This window comes from Falco peregrinus, chromosome 2, assembly GCF_023634155.1.
Source record: "Falco peregrinus isolate bFalPer1 chromosome 2, bFalPer1.pri, whole genome shotgun sequence".
NCBI classification, from domain to species: Eukaryota; Metazoa; Chordata; class Aves; order Falconiformes; family Falconidae; genus Falco; species Falco peregrinus.
In genome coordinates this window covers 33,591,696-33,615,102 of record NC_073722.1, presented here as the reverse complement: position 1 = coordinate 33,615,102, position 23,407 = coordinate 33,591,696, and the positions used below count along the sequence as shown (strand labels likewise).

Below are 23,407 nucleotides of genomic sequence, written 5' to 3'. Positions count from 1 at the left end.
CTCGCTCCTTCACTGCCAGAAGGTTGTTTTCTTTCATTTTTAATTGTTTTGGGGGAAAGGGAATGCAACTGCAGTAAAGGTTAAGCAATTCTTGCTGCCTTATTGGTTGAACTGAGGATCCCATTTAGCAGAATGAGGGAATTTCTTTTCCCCAGAGAATTTTCTCAGTTATATTAACGAGTTAAGAACCATAAAGCTTTTTAGTGTAGATGGGGAAAAAATCCAAAAACAGTTAAAGGATTTGAACAAATACAATAATTTCTCCCCACCCCAACCTCCACCACATACTAGATTATTTGAAAAGACAATCTCTATGGATCATTAAGTTTAAAAAATATGCATCTATCAAGATTATTCTTAAAAAATTCTTAAAAAACAAGTAATTCAAGATACTGTCTTTTTTTCCAAGGTACTACTTTACACAGGATGTATCTGAAGGAGGTTAGGAATAAAAAGACGGACTGACACAAAACTAAGCTGGTTTTATACTCTTCAGGAACACATTATTAGCAAAATGCAGGTTTCCAAAAAGGCAAGACACAAATCTGAAGGAACAGTCCTAACATCTTCAGCCTTTCTGCAACTGTCAATCTCCGATCAAAACAAAATGAATATGCTCTAGTATGGACGAATGGTGTTCAGTTCACTTTTAAACCACCAGAAAGCTTGGAAATGTAAGTATTTTGCAGAGTATGTTCTGTGCTGGCAAGCAGTAAAGGTGAATAGAAGTTCTCAGACTGTATTTGACGGGGGGGTGGGGGGGTGGGGGGGGTGGGCACTTTTAGCCCACTTGTGGGAAGAGAAAAAGTGTTGTGGACACCCCCAGGGTGCCAGATCCAGATGCCAGACCCCAGCTGCAGCCCTGTTCATAATCTTAATGATTGGTTTAACGATCTGTGCAATACATCTTTCCTGAAGAAAAAGCAGGTACCAACACAGGAGATAACTGGCTGGTGTTTCAGGGGTATCTGCAGCATTTTGGAATACATCAAGAGCTGTTTTGCAAAGAATAAAGAGATTGAAACCAGACACATGATCCCAGACATAGCTGTACATTGCTCTATGAAGCAATTGTTGGCCGGTGACCCTAGTGATTTGATACAGTACACTCTTCTTAGTTCAAAAGTGACTCAGGCTTTGAATGAGTTTAGCTTTTACCTTATCATTACTTTAATTTTGTGCCCTGAGCTATCAACTGCCCAGCAGTAAAATAAATGACGAAAATAATTTTTCAGCCAGAATCATGACCTGATGTACAAAAGCCACAAAACCAGCAATAAGCAAATGATTAATACCAAGAAAAACTTTTCCAGTTTTTGTGGTTTTTTTTTTTTACAAAGGAGACTTCGGGGAATTTATTGGTTCAAATTTGGAGGTTTTTTGTTGTTCATCCTTTTCTCATCCTGTACAGTTCAAATAACATTTCTGTACAACTGTTTGATTTTTAACATGTAGAAAAGTCGATCTTTAGACAGACACTGCTTCCATAACTAAATATAGCGTGAAATGTACTTCAGAAAACTCAGATGCTGCATATACCAACATATACCAACATATATCAATATCTATCCTGTATAAGTCAATAGTAAAGTTGGTAATTTCTGTTAGAAGATAGAGGATTTTCATATTTTTTAAACCTACTTTGTTAAAACCAGGCTTTTGCCCTTGAACAAAATTACCAATACCCTCAAATCATATCCCTGTAATCTAGTATTAGAATTTAGAAGTTTAAAGTCTGAAAAAAAATATTCTTAGGATGATGAATAAGGGAAAGATTGTGTAGATTTTGGTTTTGCTTAAGAGAAACAAGAAGAAAAATACGTTAACAGGCTGCTAAGTCTGTTAGACTCAAGACATAGAAAGAACCCAAACTATTAATAAATCATTAATTTTACTCCCTTTAGACAGGGATGAGCTAGATTACCTGTGCAGACCCTTTACATTTCTTTCTCTACTCCTGTACTTCAACCAGACCCCTCTAGGATATTTATAAGCAATACTTTATTTCACCAAGGGAAGTACATATTAAAGATGTAGACTGACAGTAGGTAAATATACATCTGGCAGCATCTAAAGTCTACTTTTAGAGGCTCAGGAAGAACATGTATTAAAAAAAAAAAAAAAGCATGAACCTATGCTAACGTACTTTATTAAAACTCATAAAATAAACCGATTGGATCACAATATCATAGCAAACAGACAAACAGTTAAGAGGCAAACCAGTTAGTAAATCTAGAAAAAAACATGTCTTAAGGTGGACACTTAAAAATTTGTGAAAGAAAACCTCAGGTTCTTAATGTGGTACTTCTCATTCAGGGATGCATACATCAGCAGGCCTCCCCCAGCCCAGGAGTTTAGCTGCCTGTGCTCAAGGCGAGCTCCCTGTGGAGCAAGAGCTACCTGAGGAGCTGCAACTGGCCATGAAGCTGTTCGAGAAAAAGCTGTAAGAAATCACATATTTTTGGGAGCTCCATTTACATGGATGCTGCTGTTCTTGCTTGCTTCCAAGGCTACACTGCAGTCATACCCATGAGGAAATAAAATACATTGTCTACATCAGCAAAGTTTACACATGGACTACTGATAAATTTAATAGGACAGTCAAGGAAAAGATTTTCTATTTCACAATAAGCTTTGATATACAAGTAAATATGCCATGAATGCTTGGGAAGAGAGATCTAAACCTTATTAACCAACAATTACGCTTATAAAATGGACAGATAATACTTGTTCATCACTGACAATCTGTTTGTACACCCTGTAACTGACAGAAGGTAATGCATTTTTCATTTTTTGAATGCTAGTAAATACTAGAGAAGATTTATATTGTTATTGCACAGAAATATCTCAGGAACTTAGGTCCATAAAATATTATGTCACTTTCATCCATCTGCCATCTTTTATCTGCTGTTTTCATTTTCCTTGAGAAATAAGAGCAGCCTTTCTCATACAGCTGTAATCGTTCATGCTCTGCCTCCAGCACTCTATAAAAGAGTGACTATCAACATTTGTTAAATATCTTTATTTTTACCCCCAAGTTGCAAACCAATTTATTATGAATAGCAAGTACCAATCTGCTTCTAAATTTAAGAGATATCTTCATTGTGCTTGCTGATCAGCTGCTTCTCCCTTCCATAACCACCACTGTATCTTTATCTGTTTGCAGAATATGATCCCTCCAAGTAAATTTTTTTTCTACTAACACATAAAAAACCTTTGGCTTCCAATTTTGTACATTTGTGGACCCATCAGACACACCAGATACCACTGCTGGTACATCAGCAGTTCTGCTTCTGCTTTGTTTAATTCTATAGTTCACTTCTGCTGTTTAGCAAAAACAAACGGGTTATACTTTACAAAACTGAACTGAAGGAAAGCGAAAGAAAAACAAGAGAAGTGAGGCAGAAAACCAGATTCAAGCAGTTTAGCAGTAAAAATCTCTGCAGCATTCTGAATCACTGAAGGTATCACTGAAGTATACCCCTCCCTTTCTAATAGTTGCTGCTCCTTTGTCAGTAGCTGCAGTGATGGACAGTCAATTAAAATCTTAAAACCCCCAAAATCTAAATAGAAAGTCCTTGCTTCTAAGTTAACAGAGTTATGAAGTTTCTAGTCCAGACAAGTAGCCCACCAAGCCCCCAAATCTAACACTTAGTCTAATTAATCTCCAGGTGTGTACATGTGACCATACATACAGTCCACAATGAATCAACAACGCTTACTAGCAGTGCAGAAGCCTCCCATGGTGAAATTCAAGATCCACCTTTATAAGAAGAGTTACCTCTATCCCCCACATCCCTCCCCTGGTAATGTGCTACCATTTTTCTCCTGAATAAATTTTGACTGCAGAATGTACCATTTGCCAGTGAGGACACGGATTGACCCTTCTGTAACATTAAGTCTGTTTTTTTTTTTCTTAAGGTGTCTTTGAAACAAGGAAGAATCATCTGCCTAAAAAGAGACAAGAAAGTGTTACTTTCTCAGCCATATTTTATCTGTCACTGCTTTGGTTGGTGTCCATAGCTCTGTACAGAGGGCACAGCAGTAAAGAGCCTGAAAACCTTACTTCACACAGAAACATTTCTATATGAAATAGAGGAAAGTAAGGTTTTCTTTTTGCTTGGAAACTGGAGCATCTTTAATTATGTTACAAAGTTCTAAGAAGCTTTATCCTAGTCTAGTTTATTGCAAATTAATAAAGCAAAGTAATCAAAACCAAACTGTTGTTTTAAATCTTATTCCATACATGTTAATCTCTACTAAACTAGCTGCAGTGCAGCTGTGTCACAGTACTATGCCATTTCCAATTCATATATTCTGCTAGGTAAGTACTGCAACTGCAAATTAGTTTTGATTGGTATTGTCACCTGCTAAAAAGGAAAGCTACTTTTGTATGTAGCAAGCTGTTGTGCTGAATACTAGTGCTGAGAATGGTATTTCTGCTAATAATCACCAAGACTGTTAAGGAAAAACTATTTTTTTTAATTCTTGCATATGAAATATCATAATGAGTTATATCCAACGGATCTTTCGAGGCTATGCTGTTTCAAGCATTAGATACAAATTAGGAAATACTAGCTTCAGCTTTACAATTGTATGCATTGTATATACAGAGGGAGTGAAGCAGGCAGTCAGTAATAGCTGACTGAAGTCAGATAGTTAGAAAATCAAAAAAAAAAAAAGAGGAGAAAAGAAAAAATGAGCTCATGGGAAGGAAAAAGGAAAAATACAGCAGCAGCAGGAGTGATTACCTGGCTTCTGGCAGGATTTGGACATTGCAAACTTTTCTTTAAATAGCATAGATAGTATACAAAAGTTAATTATTTCTCATTCAGTATAACAATTGAATCCACTCAACAAAGGCAATAAACAATGTTATATAAATGAGACAAGAGCAATGCACAGCTGAGGAAGATAGCATCAACAGACAGAACATTCACAGAAAGAAAATGTTTATAGTACTGCTGAACCTAAAGAATGGCACCAAGTGATGTCTGGAGTCAAAGTAATTTGTATTGGAATAACTGAAATCCAGACTCACATTCCAGTTACCATTCATAAAAATGAGCAAGTCCTACAGTGCTGTAAGCCCTGTTGAGTATTTTGAAATAGGTACTTTCTATTAATTCAACCTATTCTCTCAAAGGTTGTTTTTTTCTGTTTTCCAAGTGAATATGAAGCAGAACCCAAAATATATGAAGAAAATATATGAATACATATATTTTAAAATTTCTTTTGGTGATACATTGCACTTTCTACTTATAATTATTGAATCTTTGTAGATTTAAAATACAAAAGTAAGATTTCTATTAACATTAAAAAGGGCATCTATCCAGAAGATTTTAATGTCTTTGTTAAGATTTTAAGAAGTAGCACAAATTAGACTGTTTTTTTAGATCAAGAACGCTGACAGATACTATGACTCAGTCTCATGCACTGAAACTCGATTACGCTATCTCTGCCTTGAAGTAAATGCTGAAATATAACTTACTAAAATGCACTGACAGTAAATCAGGTAGGTAGAGCATACTGATTCCTAACCCCTTCCAGCAATTTCCTCAAGTCAGGGTGCTAAATTGTATCAGCTAAAACAAGGAAATTAACATTTACTTCAAAAAGTTAAAAAAAAAAAAAAAAAGCTGTTTGACAGAAATTCCTCTACTTCTTATGCTAGGAAATATTTCTTTGGGTGTTTAGTTGGTCTAGGATTTAGATTCTTTTAGCCATTATGTGATCAACTGACCATGGACTCCAGTACTTCTGACAATCCACTGTGTGATATTGCTGTGTCTTAATAGTAGAACTACAAAGGCAAGTTACACCAATGCCGATTAATATGTACTCTACGTAATTCTCGTCACCACTGATCTACTATTATACTCAATAAATGCAATTACTGAGCCTTTTAATACTACAGGAACCCGAAGATTCACATATTGGTATTAGAATATTTAATATTTATCACTCTACTGAAATAATGAGACTAACTCCACTACAGAACATCACCATTAGCCAGGATAACACTGGAAGAAGCACGTCTTCAGGATGTACTGAAGTCGGTAAAACTTGAGCATATACATAATGTTACCAGAAAGAATTACATTTCTGTATTTACTGCTTACATACGTGGCGTGTGGCACTGACTGATGTTACAGAAGGAATTAGAGTTTTAAAGAGTACTGCTAAATGTTTTGGAAGAGTTTCATTCCTCCAAAGCTCATGAACAGGTTTACTTCACTCAAAAAGAAAACCAACAATAAACCTCAATAGATGTGACATTAACTTGATAGATATTTTCTGCATGTTTGTATTGGAAGTTTTAAAGAGAAAAAAAAAAAAAAAAGAAACAAAAACAAGTGGAAGAAAAGCCACGTCCATTGGCATAAGTGACATGGCAGACAGAAGCAGAAGCCGAGCTGACCTACATCCATTAGGAGATACCGCTAATGAAAAGAAAGAAGCAGCATACTTTGATAGGAATTCTGCTATATACAAACGCTATCGTATTTAGATATATTAACAATAATAATTTCACATCAATATTGGGGAAAAAAAATAATAGTTGTAGAATCATAGAATCATCACAGAATGGTTTCAGTTGGAAGGGACCTTGAAAGTCATCTAGTTCCAACCCCCCTGCCATGGGCACAGACACCTTCTGCTAGACCAGGTTGCTCAAAGCCCCATCCAGCCTGGCCTTGAGCACTGCCAGGGATGGGGCATCCACAGCTTCTCTTGGCAACCTCTTCCAGTATCTCACCACCCTCACAGTTAAAAAGTCTTCCTAATATCTAGTCTACATCTACCTCTTTCAGTCTAAAGCCACTGCCCCTTGTCCTATCACTACATGCCCTTGTAAAAAGTCCCTCTCCAGATTTCTGGTAGGCCCCCTTTAGGTACTAGAAGGCTGCTGTAGTGTCTCCCCGGAGCCTTCCCTTCTCCAGGTGGAACAACCCCAACTCTATCAGCCTGTCTTCATAGCAGAGGTGCTCCAGCCCTCCAGTCATCTTTGTGGCCCTCCTCTGGACTTGCTCCACAGGTCCAGGTCCTTCTTATGTTGGGGTCCCCAGAGCTGAATGCAGCACTGCAGGTGGGGTCTCACAAGAACACAGTAGAGGGGGAGAATCCCCTCCCTTGACCTGCTGGTCACACTTCTTTTGATGCCACCCGGGATACAGTTGGCTTCTAGGTTGCAAGTGCACATTGCTGAGTCATATTAACCTTCTCATCCACCATCACTCTCGAGTCTTTCTCTTCAGGACTGCTGCCAATCCATTGTCCACCCTGCCTGTATTTGTGCTTGGGATTGCTCCAACCCAAGTGCAGGACCTTACAGTTGGCCTTGTTGAACTTCATGAGGTGTGCATGGGTCCACCTCTCAAAGTCCCTCTGGATGGCATCCCTTCCCTCCAGCGTGTCAACCGTGCCACAGAGCTTGGTGTCATTAGCAAACCTGCTGGGGGTGCAGGTCCCACTGTCCACATCACTGACAAAGATGTTAAACAGCATCGATCTCCATACTGACCCCTGAGGAATGCCATTCCTCACTGGTCTCCACTTGGACATTGAGCTGTTGACCACAACTTTGATTGTGACCAATTCTTTATCCACTGGTGGTCCACCCATCAGATCCATCAATTTAGAGACAAGGATGTTGTGCAGGACAGCGTCAAATGCTCTGCACAAGGCCAGGTAGAATACTTCACATTGACAGGTTGTAATGGCTGTGAATGTGGTACAAATTAAAAATGAGACAGCCTCCTTGTACACAGGATAATTCCTTTATGAATGTTACACTCCTATGAGCATTCCAAGACAAAAGATATGAAGTATGTAAAGATAAATGTTGCAAAACTAGTTTCAAATGCTATGTCTTTCTGTTGTCCTTTTTGACTTGGCCATACTCAATCAGCAGTACACTGAGGATGACATAAGTATTCAAATATCTCTGCACTTGAAGTAATATTTTCTACTGACAGAGATTTCATATACAATAGAAACCTCCAGTAAATTCTTGTTCAAACACTGCATAGTCCAGGAGTGAGAGCAGGAGCTTTTGTGCTACCTTCAGAGAACTAAACCCCACCTTTGCCACAATATCATCATGGTGGTGGTTAACCGTTTCAGCATTATCTTTTCAGTTATCTTCTTTCTCTCAAGGAAAACACTCAATTGTAAGGCTTACTTTGTTGAAAAATTATTTCAGGTCCAATTATGATAACCATTGATATGTGAGTGATTGCTATTCTGTTAACCCCTTCACCTCTTGCTAATGCCTACAGTTCCATCACTAACATTCAACAAAATTTTTAGTCTGAATTTTGCTTTTTGAGCTTTTTTTCCATCTCCACTCATATTTTTGTCATCTTATGAGCTCAACCCATTGCGGTATGCGGAAGTTAAACAAAAGGGTGAAAGGTATGCCGATTTTAATTGAAAAGATTTCATTCCATGTTTAATCATATTAAGTAGATGGTCAAATTAACAACTAAAGCAAGTGGAGAAAAATCTGTACAATAAAGAGATTTTTCTTTTTTTATAGTAGTCATTCACAATAGAAAATAAATTTGTTTTACTCGTTATAAATCTTTTGAGGATCAAATGAAATGTGTTCTGTACAATTAATGAAAAATAGTATGAATCTATTTAAGATTTCTTAAAATCCTAGTTGTTCAAAATACTGAATAATACAATAGTTATTCTACAACTTAATAACGTGAGACTGTAATCTGTCACTTCATTGTATTTTCCATAGTTACGATGAGCTGAATGCAGGCTTCCCACACTTGACTAAACTGAGTACTCTTGCTTGTATTTCATATTATCCTTATCCAGTCCATTTGAGTAATCTTAAATGGAAAATGTTTAGCAAGCACTAAAGAATGGCAGAAATGTAGGACTTCATGCTACTGGCAAGCAGCCTTTTTTCTAGACTACAGAAACAGGCCGCACTTTCTTATTCTTTTTGATCCCACAAGCTTTTACTGCTAGGCTGCTGTGCAAAAAGAACATGCCATTACATCTTCTGTTACAGATCACTCTTATAAAGATTAGTGTTTTGAATCCCACATAGATGGTCTACTTCTCAGAAGTCCTAAATCTGACATTTACTCAGGCATGTGCCTATAAAAGAGCTGAGAAAAGTCCCTTCTACTTGCATATTGATAGGTCTACTGTATTTCAGAAATAAACAGAGGGACGGGTGGAGAATGCAGGCAGAGTGAAACAGTTTTCTCTGTATGCTCTCTTGCCCAAAGTGGAATCGCAGACAGAGGTTTCACAGTTTCCTTGACACCTATCCTCATAGACTGCTGTTTCCCCTTCTCCCCTTTACCTGCAGACACCCCTCACCTGCTACCACACCAGATGACAGCCACTTTGGAGATGATACTGCATTTCTGCTCCTTGAGATTTTTCACTTTTCCCAGGTCATTCACCATTCCACTGGGAATGGGAATTGCTTTTCTCCCTCAACAGGAGCAGTGGGAAATGATGAGGGACTGGCCATGGTCACTTTCACCCTCCATTCAGTTGTCTTTTTGGTGGGACACTGATTTCTTAGTGGTCCTCCCAGAAGGAAAAAAATGCTTAAATCTACTAAGCTATTTTTGATTGCATTACTTGCTAACAGTCATATAGTGTCTGCCTTTGATTCAAGAAAAGTTGAATTCAACTTTATACTAAAGAAAGGCCCCTGACTTCCAACCAGCGGTGTTCTTGCAGAGGTCTGGGCACAGCTGCTAATTCAAGAGACAATTGTCTAATCAGCTGGAATTGTGAGGCATTAAGATTCAATCTCTAAGCACATTTAGTGTGCATCCTGGCACGTTTTATTATCAGGCTATTATTTCTATTCTCTAGTACAGTTATTTAAGAACAGAATCCAGCATTATCAATATAGTGGGAAAGATTACGTGCTGTAATGGTTTTGGGGCTTTTTTTCCACCCCTTCCATGCATTCCAGCAAGCATATTGCCAAACTGCCTTAAATTTCATGAGGCATTTAATTGAACAAATGCAGAATAGAAACTTGATCACAGTGTTGTAGAGAAAAACACTTTCCTGACCACCTACTGTACAAATATTGAACTGACTTGGAACTGTGCAAAGTTCCAAATATTCTTTTCCATTTCTCTGGATTCCTGCTAGTATTGTAATGAGTGCAGTAACCCCAGCTGTTTCAGTGGCAGCATCTCCTTACATGCACAATTGCAGACTTTCCTGCTGTTGCATTGTATTGATGATTTTCATAAATAATAATATCCTTTTAAATAGCTTTCATTGCCTTATGCAGTAGAAAAAGCAGTTTAAGAAAAATGAATAAATATATTATTAATAATGTATTACTTCTATACATTCACATTGCATCTTGTATATCAAAAACAGTTACCAATGACTGAAACATCCCTGAGAACAGCTAATAAATTTTATCAAGATAAAAATCACAGGGATTAATAAATTATTTGAAAACCTTCTGCAGATCTTTAGCTGCGTATTATCATTAAATTTCTTTTTTACAAGAGACTTGATTGGTATCTCACATTAAGCTGACATAGTCATTCATAAATCTTTTCTGTTCCCACCTCAGACACATCCTGCCTTTGTAGATCATCTTTGTTAAGTTTCGTGCTGGGCAACAGAGGCATAGAAGCAGGATCACTATTAGCAGAGCTGTTTTAAAAGCAGGTATGGCATGTTTGACATGCTGTTCTTTATAAAAATCTAAGTTTTCAAGTACAGCTTTTTGCTCAAAAGCGGTTCCAGTGTTCTCATTATGAACACCTCATTTAGAGACTCATGACTCATCTGCTCAATATCCTCAAAACCAAAGAGGGCACTAAGGGTGTTTAGGATGATAAAAATTTCATTAAACGAGCAAGATAGAAAACACAAAAAAGTTATTTTAACTTAAAGTGTAAAAAGTGTGAGCGATCCAGCTCTGAGAGCATTTGTTTCCTTATTTCATTTTTCTGAATATCTCAAAGAAACTCTTCAAAGTGGATTAATTCCTGGACACAGAGACATAAATGATCACTCTGCTATAGTTTCAACTAAATTCATGTTTTCCCCTGTTATGGTTAAAGATTGTGCCCAGCAATGCAGACCTTAAAAACAAACAAACAAACAAAATAAATTTATTCCATGTTTACATGGGCTGTATGAAATAGCTTTTGGTTATTCATGGAAGTTTGGTGTCTAATTCATTTAAAGACTACGAATTTGTAATCCAATTTATATGTTCAGGTATGGACAAACCTGAAATGGGTGGTAACTGTAGTACCATCTAAATTAACACTTTCCAACATGGTATTAATTATTTAAACAACACAGAAGTGCAGCAGCTGTCTCTTGAACAATCTTTTGGCTGATACAGCTTGGATCACTTTTTAATATTCTATTTAAAGAATAAGAATTGTACTATTGTTAATCAACTAAATTAATGATTAGTCCTATTTCTAAATAAACTTTATTTTCACCCTGTAGTTTTGCTGTGCATGCTGTGGTATGCATCTTACATTCAGATTTCCATGATAGATAATAGCAGTTTCCTCCTGGTGTACTGCATAATTTATATACTTACTAAAAACAGTTTTTTTATAAACAGAAATAATCTGATTGACCAGAGAACATCTATAACAGATGTGATGATATCTCAGTAGCGAGACAGAATTGGCAGAGAGGACTGTCAGCCTTTTAACAAAGTGGAAACTATCTTTTCCCCAATGGAACAAGAGAAAAATGTGTGCACGTATCTCTATTCTAAGCTATGATTTGGTTCAGTAATCGATTCAATTACAGCATTTTCTGGTAGTGCATCACTGGTTAATATTACATAGGAGTTATGATCACTATGTAGTAAATTGAAACAGTAATTCTTATTTAAACAAAAAGATTTTTTCTTCCAATGAAGATATTTCTAAAATGCTGTCAAGATTCTCTTACAATGTAGTAGCACTCTCTCAATGTTATCTTAGATGAGATGCATTTAATGTCATGCCAGCATTTTGCTGACAGACAGTTGAAAAAGAGAACTTGCCACTGGAGAGGGCTCCAGGCAGAGCACTGTAGCTTGCAAATACTGCTTTGTCACACAGGTTGCTGTGGTGGGAACTGTCCAAAAGTTCCACTGGGGGGCGGGTGTGTGTGTGTGTGTGTGTGTGTGTGTGTGTGTGTGTGTGTGGAGTTTCCAAAAAGATTGCATGGTTTACTCCAACTTTGGTAAGTTAAAAAAAAATAATGAAAAAGTTGTGGTCAATACCCAAAGTTGCACGTAAACCTGAATGGATTAGTACATTTGATTTTTATTACACTTATAAACTAATTTGACTTAAAGGAAGAGCACAGCATATAACACTAAAACGAGTACAAATTATTTTAAGAAATTGCAAATGATGTGCTAGTTGCTGTCACGACTGAATTCACATTGTGTGAAAGAGACAGTTTTAATGGTTGCCTCCTGGCAATAGGTTCTTATAACTGATGTGAAAGAAACATCTAACCCTTAGCATGACAAGGCGTTAACGGTCACAACAAATCTCTCTCAATCTTTGTGATTTACCAGGAGACTGACAAATCCATGTCAAAACCCTAGACTGTCTTGGCAGTGAACCTCAATGACAAACTATGTACTAAAAAAATTAAGTAATCCTCAACTACACTTCCGATATTTTCTGTGATTAAAAAAAAAACAAAAAACAGTCAGGATCCAATTAGCTCTAATCTATTAGCAAAATAATTGCAAAGAGTCAATTCTGAGAACTTTCTGGCAGAAAGAAACCATGCATTGTGTAAGTGCTATCCAGACACTGGCAAAAGTTAAAGGTTTGCTTCCATGACTTAACATGCAGGTAGCTGCTTTGAGTAATTCTAATAATCCATAAGGTCTCAGGAGTATTTTGTCTTCATAAAGGATATGGCTATTGATAAGTATATAGCTGTAAAACTTCAAACAAAGAAACAATGCTCCGTTATACAGAATTCACTTTCCTCTTCAATATTAATTTCACAAAAACATGGAAATAAAAAAATACTGGAGTATATCCGGTGATGGGGGGGCTGATTTCAAGAGCAATGTGAACTTAATCATATTTTATGCTGACATTACAGATTCCAAAACATAATAAGTACAGGATTCAGTAATTTTCTTGCAGTTTTTCTCTTACAATAAATACATAGAATAAATCAGATTTTTTTCAGTTGGAAGAGACCTACAACAGTTGTCTACTCCAACTGCTCAACTAATAAAGGGCTGACCAAAAGCTAAAGCATGTTCTTAAGGGCATTGTCCAAATGCTTGTTAAACACTGACAGGCTTCGGGCATCAACCGCCTCTTTCGGAACCCTGTTCCAGCATTTGACCACCCTCTTAGCAAAGAAATGCTTCCTAAAATCCTGACTAAACTTTTCCCATAGCATCCCATGTATCCTATCCCTGGATACCAGGCAGAAGAGCTTAGCACCTGCCTCTCCACCTCCCCTCCTCAGGAAGCTGCAGAGAGCAATGAGGTTGGCCCTCAGCCTCCTTTTCTCCAAACTAGACAGGCCCAAAGCCCTCAGCTGCTCCTCACAGGATATTCCTACCAGCTTTGTTGCCCTCCTCTGGACACACTCCGGTACCTGAACATCCTTCTTAAAGTGGGGGGCCCAGCACAGCACACAGAACTGGAGGGGAGGCCGCCCCAGTGCTGAACACAGCAGGACGTCACGTCCGTGACCGGCTTGTTACACTGTGTTTGCTGCACCCCAGGACACGGCTTGCCCCCTTTGGCTGCCTGGGCACACTGCTGACTCGTGCCGAGCCTGCTGCCCATTGCCCTCCAGCCCCCTTTCTGCAGGGCTGCTCTCAAGCCACTCCTCTCCCCATTCATACTTGTACACAGAGTTGCTCCAGCCCAGGTGCAAATCTGGTATTTGGACTTGTTCCACTTCATCCCATTACTTGTTGCCCAATGCTCCAATCTATCTAGATCCCTCTCTGCAAGGCCTCCTGTCCCTTGAGAGAGTCAACAGCACCTCGCAGTTTGGTATTGCCGGCAAACTTGCTAATGGTGCATTCAACTCCTGCACCCAGAACACTGGTAGATGTATGAAACGGAACTGGCCCTTGAATTGAACCCTGAGGAACACCGCTGGTGACTGATCAGCAGCCAGATGTAGCTCTGTTCACTACAATTCACTACTGAATTTTTAGACATCAGAGATGCACGCCCTTAGCAAAGAAGAATAATGAAGAAAAAGCAGGCTTTGCTTTCTTAATGGGGGGAGCACATAAAGAGTCTCGGGCTCTTTTCCACATTTGTGCTCCAGGATTTTGGTTATCTTTGAGCAAGGTATTCCACCTTTGGCCTTAGTTTGCTATCTGTGTATTGAAGCTATGCTGCTTTACAGAAAAAGGGAACTTTCTCAGATCTAGTTTGATCGCAATATGAAAGAAGTTTGAATTACTGCGATTATCCCACTGATCTAACTTATGTTCTCATAGAAGTCCCTTTACCCTCTTCAGCCTTTCACATTTATCATTGTAAGGCCTGAGAAAGACACAGTTAAAATAAATGGTGGATATTGAGCAGATCTCAGAAGTACTTTTAGAAATGTTTGCGCAGCCTACTGTAATAAAGGTTTCTTATTAGCACCCTTGTGTGTTAACAGGTAACCCCTCCCCCAATAAAATATCAATTTTTTAACTTTTTAATTATTACTAGACCATCAGAAAAATATTGCATCTTGTCTTCCCACACTTAAATGCCCACATCCAAAATTTTACAGTGAAATTAGCAGAAATGCTGGCAATTATGTAGTAACAATGTCTTTAGCACTAAATATCTAGTTCTAGTAAATTACTGCAGGTTTTGTTCTACCAAGTTTGTGTACTATTTTTCAAAAACTATGGGTTATAGCTATAACAGCCATGAGTAAAAATATTGAAAATGTTCTGCATGAACTGTTTCATGTCATCTTTTTTACAAATGTCTTGAACAGTAAAGATGCAGAGGTCATAGCGAGACAGTATTCTGTAGACACAGGTCTTTAGAAAAAGTAAATAATGAGAATTTTCCTTTTACTGGGTATCACAGTAGTCAAGCATTCTAGCTGAAAATGATGAAAACACACTAAATATGATGCTTAGAGTTTTACAAGCATCTATTAACTAATTAATGAACAAAAAAAGATGCTGGTGTAGTTTTAGACTTATTTTGTCTTAATCTCAAGGATTAGGTGAATTTGCTGCTTTTATCGTGTTTCCATTGGGAAAGAGAAAGCACGCTCATACTTTGATTATACATATACATTGTACTGCCATAACTTCATATATTGAAAAAACATGAAAAATGGGGTCTAACTGTGCCCACAATAATTGTGGGACCTCTGAAGCACAGGAATACATTCCATTGGTAGTGTTCTGTGCATAAGAAATTATGAATTGCACATCATGTTTTATGGCACATTAAATAAATATTGGCTTCTCTGTGAAAATCATCTCCAAAGATTTTACTGATCAGATCTTAGGAGGCATTGACAGGACATTTCTGTGGTCAGTTGACCTTGGCTGGATGCCAGGTGCCCATCAAGCCACTGTATCACTCCACTCAGAACGGGGGGGGGGGGGGGGGGGAAATAAGATGAAAAAATAAGAAAATAAGATTAAAAGAAAACCCTTGTCTTTCAAGACAAAGGCAGTTTAACGAGGCTACAGCAAAACGTTGCATGTGCAGAAACAAAGCAAAACAAAAGATGTTATTCTCTACTTCCCATCAGCGGGCGATGCATAGTCACCTGCTGGGAAGCAGGGCTTCAGTATGCGTAGCAGGTGCTCCAGAAGACAGATGTCTTAAACAACAAATGCCCCCTCTTCCTCCTCCTTTCTCTCAGCATTTATATCATCCCATTGGTCACTTTGGGTCAGCTGTCCTGGCTACATCCCCTGCCGAGATCTTGCCTACAAGGGGGAAGAAGGCTGGAGAGACAGCTGTGGTGCTGTGCTGCTCAGCACCAGCCAGCATCCCAGTGTGTGATCACCACCTTCCTAGCTGTACCACTACAAGCACAGCACTGAACGGCTTCTATGGGGATCAGCCAGACCCAATACAATTTCATAGCAAGTTTTTGAGTGTACATGGTCTGTTTAATCTGTAATCTGAAAACACAGTGCAAGTCAAAGACCAAGTTCCATCAGCAGTAATCAGAAATGAGAGAAGTTACCCTGAAGTCTGAGAGTCATCGTAAGGCAGAGACCAAAGGTGTATTCAGAGGCTCAGTAATGTTCAGATCACAAAATGAAACAACAAAAGCCAGGGGTAGAGGCCAGATCTGCTTTCCATTCTTGGACTTTAATAACATCTAATTAATTAATTTTCCACTCCTAGTGGTTTATTGGATTTCCAGAATAATGAAGAATTTGCAGGATTCACTTAATGGGAAAGTGGCAAGCAGTATTTGGCTGACTACTCGACTTCCTTAAGAAAATACTCATATTGCTCTTTTGGTTTCAGTGAAATCTCTCAGCTGGAGTCACTTTCAAAATGGGAACCATTTCAATGATTAATACCTTTTGGTCTTCTTAAGTATTCACACATCACAACACACCAGGAAATTAATTTTTATTTATTTAAGTCAAACTTTCAAAGTAAAGAGAAGCATGTACTTCTCTACTTACATTTTCCAACATCATCAAGAAATAATTGACCAAAAAAGAATGTACCTTTCTATAAAGGATTTTGTCCAACTAAAGCTGGGCAAGGCATAGGTTGCAATATTCATTTGACAACACAGACTACGTAGGAAGGAAAATAATCTGAGAATCAACCCAGATCTCAGGTTTTCTTCATTACTCCTCTTGTTCAAGCCTCTATGACGTATTCTAAACCAGTTTTTAGAACTTGAAGAAACATTTGGTCCAAACCTGGACCAAAATTTGCTAAAATTTCATTTATTCATTACATTAATAAATACATTTATATAGCACTGCATAACATCATATATTTAAAGACTTTTTAAACCTTTCATGCATTGAGCTAAGAGGAGGATGACTCAAGTTAGTGGATGATCTGACGTGCAGATATGTAACTGCTCCGAAATTAGCCACTTCGTATTTATCACGGATTATATACCTACATGCCACCATTCAGTGCAGGGTATTTAATGGGCCATAAATCTTCTCCCTAGTTTGACTGTGTTCATTTATAAGTGTAGCACACGCAGTATATGCTGCTTACAAAGGACCAGATAAGACCATTGTCAAGTGACTTACTCAAGACAAGGTCACAAGTCACAAATTGAGCAGAACATCCCAATTCCTCATCTCTACTCCTTCACCCAATGTAACACAACTTGTACCAATACATTTCATGCAAACCAGGGTGGATGCAGTATTTATACTGCTGAGGAAGTAGGCAGCTAGGAACCAATGAGAATTTTTTTAGTTAATCTTTCAAAACAGTTTATTTTGAATTTATCTGTTATACCTAACCTGGATTTAGACTCATTCTTAACACATCTTAATAAAACTATTACTGTTGCCTTTTTCCTCAAAGCAACAAACTGTGAGGTAATATTTACCAAAACCATTTAAAATGAACTCAAGAAATGCACATATTTCCATTTCACACTGCAGACAAGAACATTCATTGAAATAAGAAAATGGTTTTTGACTAACCTTCACAAAGAGGAAGGTGTTCAGTGCAGTTTTGAGGATAAATTTGACAAAAGATTTTCAAGGAGACTAATACATGATTTCTTATTACTACAAGCTACCACAAATAATCACTGCTCTGCTATGTTGTACCACAATGTTTATCAAAGATTTACTCATTTTTGTAAACCTTTGTAGATAAAAAGGTGTTTTTGAAACATCCTGAAAAACTTGTTACAGACTTCCAGAACTTTGATAAGGTTCATTTACAGAAAACTGTACACTACCTATAAAACATAACAGAGAAACATACTTAGAAGTACTCTACAGCTAACATGACAAGGACAGTGCCTTAAAAACACACAAAAACCCCACCTACAAGCAGGAAAACTAGTGAATGTACATTGACATAGATTTTGTATGTCAAAACTGCAGCTAAACAAGTTTATTACAGCCCAAAACCACCCCAACTTAAAGAGAATTAGTGGTGATAAACTGTTCCTCTTCTTATAAGAAAAGCCATATTCCCTAGATTATATAACACTGAGCAAAAAAAAATCTCTTGAGAAGCTTAGGAAAACAAACAAATTGCATTCTATAAGTACTTTTCAAAGGACCGTCTAACTTACTAAAACACATTGCTGATTTGGCATTAAAAAAAATCCTTTGACACTGCTTCACTGGTGTCCCCACAAAAATAGAATTTCAAGAGAGTCCTTGAACACCCACCATTTTAAAAAGGTTATAATAGAAATTAATAACATGATAATCTCACTAATATAGATGAGTAATTACTGGACTAAAACCTCATAATAGTAACATTTTGCATAGAAATTGTGTTGTTTTAAATTTCAGACTGCAGATGCTCATTTGCAATATTAGCTGTAAATTTATTATCTTTTGAATAAGCTCCTTCAACTCACATATAGACTATAATTTGATGCATTCTTCACACACATACCACATCAAACGTACTGCAAGATTCCTGGTTTTACACAGTTTTAATGTAGTAGGAAAAAAAAAAAAAAAACCCTCTACCTTCACCCAGGTTAGTATCTTCAGTATAGTCCTGAATAATTTTGCTTGTTGAGAAGCAGGAATTTCTCTAGCTCTGATAAAATATTTTTTCATTTTAGAAGCTCTTTTGAACTTGTTCATTTGGAATTCAAGGGTCCACATTCCCAAGCCTAAAAGGTAGCCCCATGTACCTCTGTGAAGCAGATGACAGCCATTTATACTTTTAATAGTATATGGAAGAATTAATACTAATTCCCTGTGATTAAGTTGAAGTGGAGCACAGCATGTTTGTTTCAGCATATGACAAAAGTGCTCACAGCTTAAAGCAGGTCTGCTCTGATGTTTCAAAAAAAGATAAAAACTTTGTAAGAAGCTTTTCACCTGCTAACGTGACTTTAAAAATACACTTTTGAATCTCTCTGAGGTTACTCAGATTTCTTTTGCTTCCGTCCTTTCTGCAGGTATTTCTATGTCTACTAGTTCATTTAATGAGGGTTTACCTATCACCAAATCACATCTAATATGCTAATATGGAGCTGAAATCATACTGCCAATTATGCCTCAGGAAAAAACAAACAAAAAAACCCTAAAACCAAACAGCAAAGATGTTGAGAAAAAGAAAGGCTCTCGACAATCCACTTACAAAGTGAAGAGTTTCACCTTGCAAAAAACAGATTTTTCTTAAAACCAGCACACAAGGAAGGAGAAGGTTCATTGCCCAGTGAAAAAAACAGACACAACCTAGCAGTGTTCCCCAGGGTCAGTACTGGGTCCAGTCTGTTCAACTCATCCACCAGTGACCTGGATGAGGGGACAGCGTACCTGAATACGATTCTTTGCCACCTGCTTTTGGTGAACTTGCTTTAGCAGAGGGGGTTGAACTAGATGATCTCCAGAGGTCCCTTCCCATCCTGACCATTTTGTGATTCCACTTGTGACCAAGCAGAAACCTACCAAGAGTATGAAGTAGCAAAAAACCTCAGCCAATTTACTTGTCAATTCTAAATTCTACCTGATCTACACTGCAAAAACTAAGACTCCACAAAGACAACAGTGGCTAGTAACATTCTCAGAACCGTCATTTGATCCTTCTAATAAAAATCACAGGATAATTAAGGTTGGAAGGAACCTCAGGAAGTGTCTAGCCCAACCTCCTGCTCAAAGCTGGGCCAGCTATGAGACCAGGCCAGACTGCTTGGGGATTGACTTGCTTGCGTGTTGAAAACCAGACTGTACCTCTCTAGGCAGCCAGTCCCACTGCTGGACCATCTTTGTAAAAAGCCAGAATGTCTCTTATTTCATTTTGTGACCATTATCTTGTCTTTCTGCCATGAAGCCCTATGAAGAAGCTATCTGTCTTCTCCATTACCTCCTTTTAGGTGCTGGGGTGCCCCGAATCTATCTCTTCTCCAGTCTGAAGCAGCAGCCTCAGCTCCCTCAAGCCTCTCCTCGCGAGGCACATGCTCCAGACCCCCCACCAGCTTAAAGGGCCTCCACTGAACTCCCTTCTGTTTATCAGTACTTCGTATTAGAGGACCCAGAATGGATGCAGCACTCTAGATGCAGTATGAGAGCAGTAACCAACTTCCCTCAACCTACTGGCTGTGATCCTTCCTGTTAATACAGCCATGGATGCTCCTAGCTTCAGCTTGAGGCAGCAACAATCCAGGCAGTATATTCAGCTTGCTATCTACCAGGTCCACCAGAGGCTTTCCAGCAGAGCTGCTCCCCAGTGTGTATTCCTTCCCAAGTGCAGGATTTGGCATTTGTTCTTATTGCATTTCATGACATTCCTGTTGGCCCATTCCTCCAGTCTGTCTAGGTCTTTCTGACTGGTGCCTCATCCAGTTTTGGCATCACCTGCAAACCTGTTGACAGCTCACTTTCTTTGCACTTTGTGGGTTATTGATAAAGCTTTGAGACACACGGGACAGGTCTCAGGATAGGTTCTTGTTCTCAGCCTCCAGGTAGAGTATGACGCACTATCCACTAAGCCTAGTCATCCAAACAGGTTTTTTTTTATCCACCTCATTGTCCACCGATCCAAACTGTAATTTCCTTGATACAATACTTCAAGTGCATGCAGGCTTTACCCACAGACAGAAAATAATACAAGTACAGAGCTGCAGGCTGAGTCCTATGCCTGGCTGCATTACTAGATCTTTTAAGCGCAGCTTGGAGAGTACAACAGAGATGTATTGCTGCCCCGACTAAAAAGCTGCAGGATCAAGCATCTATACAAATCATTTGAGAGAATACTTCAGTACAAAGTGCGGCCTTCTAAAATTTCTAATACCCATTCCTAATCTGCATTTTTGCAGTCTACGTAAGAGTCTAGATCATAGTCCAAGATGCACTTTTTATTAAAAGGAGCTTCTAATTTTCAACGAAAATCACGAACACTTTTGTTTTCATTACAGCTGTCTTACTGACATATCCTACAGTGATGTTTAGAGATCACCCAGATTACAGGATTATAACAGATTAGCAGGACCAAATGTTTGATTATACCTAAAGTACTTGTAGAGATTCAAGATGAACATGCAGAATAATTTTCATTCCAGAAAGCAGAAAGTAGTAATTTGTTGCTCAGTTAATTAAGTATGCAACTAAACCCCCCAAATATTAAAAAGTCCAATTCAAAACAAACTTGAATCATAAGCACATATTCATGAGAAGACATTTATGTTTGAAAATGCTACAAGATATGCTAGCTAAATATGTTTATTGGAAAAGCAAAAAAATTGCAACTCCTCCCAATCAACAATAGCTGATAAAATTTAATTAAATCAATGTCAGACAATGAAAGCTATAGCAAAGTATATATTTTAACTTGTTAAAGGCACATAGTTTAACTTTTTTTGAACAGTGTTTGCCCTCCAGTGGGGAAAAAACAAAAGGAGAGATAGAAGCTCTCCTATTCACTACCTTCAGAGGTTCTGTTGGTACCACATAGACCCTTGCTTGGCACCTATCTAGTTTAAAAATTATTTTTTAAATAAAAAATTAATCTATTTCTTCCACAATTATTTTTTCAATCTTAGTCCCTACTCTGTACTTAGAAGTACTAACTCTATGCCTCCCAATTTTTAATGCTAGAATCTGCTTTTCTCACATAGTATTTTTTCGACTCTGCTCTTGCTTTTAGTTTATCGGCTGTTCTCAGAATCTCAAGAACAATATGGTGAAGACCTACGGTCATGGACTGGTAGCTTGCTGTTCCATATTGTTTTCTACAAATTTCCACATTATTTGTATATGGCCTGCTTAACACTATATTGTTTATGTAGTAATTGCAGGTTGTACACATTTCTAACCAGTGATACAGAAGCCCTTGGTTTCACTACTGCTAAGCAAAAAAGTACAGTACATGATACATGATAATTTACTATTATGTTCCTCCAGAAATATGTGCCTTCAAAGAAATAACCATTCTACTTTTAGACTGCACAAGGGTTTTCTGCCAAGATTGTCCACTGAGAAAAGAAAATACTCCAAACAGAATCACAGAAATGTCTTTTCCAACTAAACGATTAAGATCAAGTCCAACTATTAAACAAGGACTGCCAAGTCTACCACTAAACCATGTCCCTAAGCACCACATCTATGCATTTTTTTAAACACTTCCAGGGATGCTGATTCCACCACCTCCCTGGGCAGCCTGTTCCAATGCTTGACCACCTTTTTGGTGAATAAATTTTTCCTAATATTCATTCTAAACCTCCCCTGGAGCAACTTCAGGCTGTTTCTTCTTGTCCTGTCTTGTCCCTGTCACTTGGGAGAAGAGACCTACCCCCACCTGTCTACAATCTACTTTCTGGTGGTTGTAAAGAGCAATAAGGTGCCCCCCCCAGCCTCCTTCTCTCCAGGCTAAACCACTCCAGTTCCCTCAGCCGTCCCTCACTGTTGTGTTCTGCTCTTATAGTTCTTAGTGCATTCCCAATGCCACATCATCAAGAAAAATGGATGCAGATTCTGTAAGACTGAAGAAAAAATGAAATCAAGACTTTTATTGATATAGGTAGATTCATTCATTTTTCACTGTGCTATCCAACAGAAGATTGTGGGGCTCAGACTTTTACTCATTCTTGTATTTTTTGATGATCTAGCAAAACAGAAACACAGACTACAGACTCAAATTCAAGAGTATGATTTGCTTTTGTAAGTGGCTCAGCTGGTCACAGTTTTAGAAGCTATAAGTAACACCATAAAAGGATCAAATCTATAGATCCCGATAGGCCATTTACATGTAAGAATTACTCATACAATGGGATATTTGCATTCTATTTCAGTGGGTTTTTTTCCCTTACGTCTTCAAGATATAAGATGCAACACTACGATTAAGACTAAAAACAAAGAAATAAAATGAAAAACATTTTATATTTAAACATTACAACAACAATAATCGATCCAAATTTTGAGCTAAGAATAAAATTCCAAAAGTTAAGACACACTTTTATATATATATATATATATATAATAATTATCTTGCAATGGCTGAAGAGGTTTTAATTGGTAGTATCAAATAACTACATTCCCTGTTTGCTTGTCTTCTTATATCACCACTAAAAATAGAATTTTCTTATTGAAAAGATCATCCAAAGGATGTAAGAATAGTAATACTTTTGCAATCACCGCTTCAGAACAGTGATTCAGTTTCATTCAGATCCACAGAATATTACCTATAGCATCTGTTTATTATTTATAAAATCCCATTCCCAGCTGTACTACAAGAAAGTGATCTTTCCCTTAATGCCATGA

At 37.9% G+C, this 23,407-nt stretch overlaps 1 protein-coding gene across 6 annotated transcripts in view; it reads right to left on the bottom strand.

Moving 5' to 3' along the window:
• KCNIP4 (potassium voltage-gated channel interacting protein 4) overlaps positions 1 to 23,407 on the bottom strand; it is a 430,009-nt gene that overhangs the window by 110,803 nt on the left and 295,799 nt on the right. Inside the window, exon 1 of one of the 6 annotated variants that reach the window (XM_027789697.2) lies at positions 19,469 to 19,562. The exons of the other annotated variants lie outside the window; for them this stretch is intronic. Coding sequence (XP_027645498.2) covers positions 19,469 to 19,556 — 88 coding nt within the window. The 5' untranslated portion in view covers positions 19,557 to 19,562. Of the gene's footprint in view, positions 1 to 19,468; positions 19,563 to 23,407 lie in introns of those variants that run through there. 6 annotated transcript variants of the gene reach the window in all.